The sequence below is a fragment of the Eurypyga helias genome, unplaced genomic scaffold (genome assembly GCF_000690775.1).
Source record: "Eurypyga helias isolate BGI_N326 unplaced genomic scaffold, ASM69077v1 scaffold31716, whole genome shotgun sequence".
NCBI classification, from domain to species: Eukaryota; Metazoa; Chordata; class Aves; order Eurypygiformes; family Eurypygidae; genus Eurypyga; species Eurypyga helias.
Window position 1 is genome coordinate 4836 of NW_010256485.1, and position 261 is coordinate 5096.

At 70.9% G+C, this 261-nt stretch overlaps 1 protein-coding gene across 1 annotated transcript in view; it reads right to left on the reverse strand.

Moving 5' to 3' along the window:
* Positions 1-216, reverse strand: part of JMJD8 (jumonji domain containing 8) — a gene marked incomplete at its 5' end in the record, with an annotated part of 1131 nt that extends 915 nt beyond the window's left edge. Inside the window, one exon of the mRNA XM_010153686.1 lies at positions 120-216. Coding sequence (XP_010151988.1) covers positions 120-216 — 97 coding nt within the window. The remainder of the gene's footprint in view (positions 1-119) is intronic.
* Between the last annotated feature and the right edge of the window lie 45 nt (positions 217-261).

Genomic DNA, 261 nt, shown 5'->3' on the forward strand with positions numbered 1-261 from the left:
GCCTGGAGGGGCACGTCCACTGTGGGCAGGGGAGAGCTGGGGGGGCCGTGCCAGTCCAGTAACCCGGCAGACCTGGCCCACCGGAGGGTGCGGGACACGGTCCCCACCCTCACCCTCACCTTTGCGGTAGGAGTAGGTGTTGGCTGTGCTGAGCCGCACCGGGCGCGGCCCGAAGGCCGCCAGCAGCTTCTCACGGGTGCAGAGGGCACGGAAGACCTGGGAGAGGGGGTGGTAGAGCGGGACGGGGATGCTGCTGCCGCT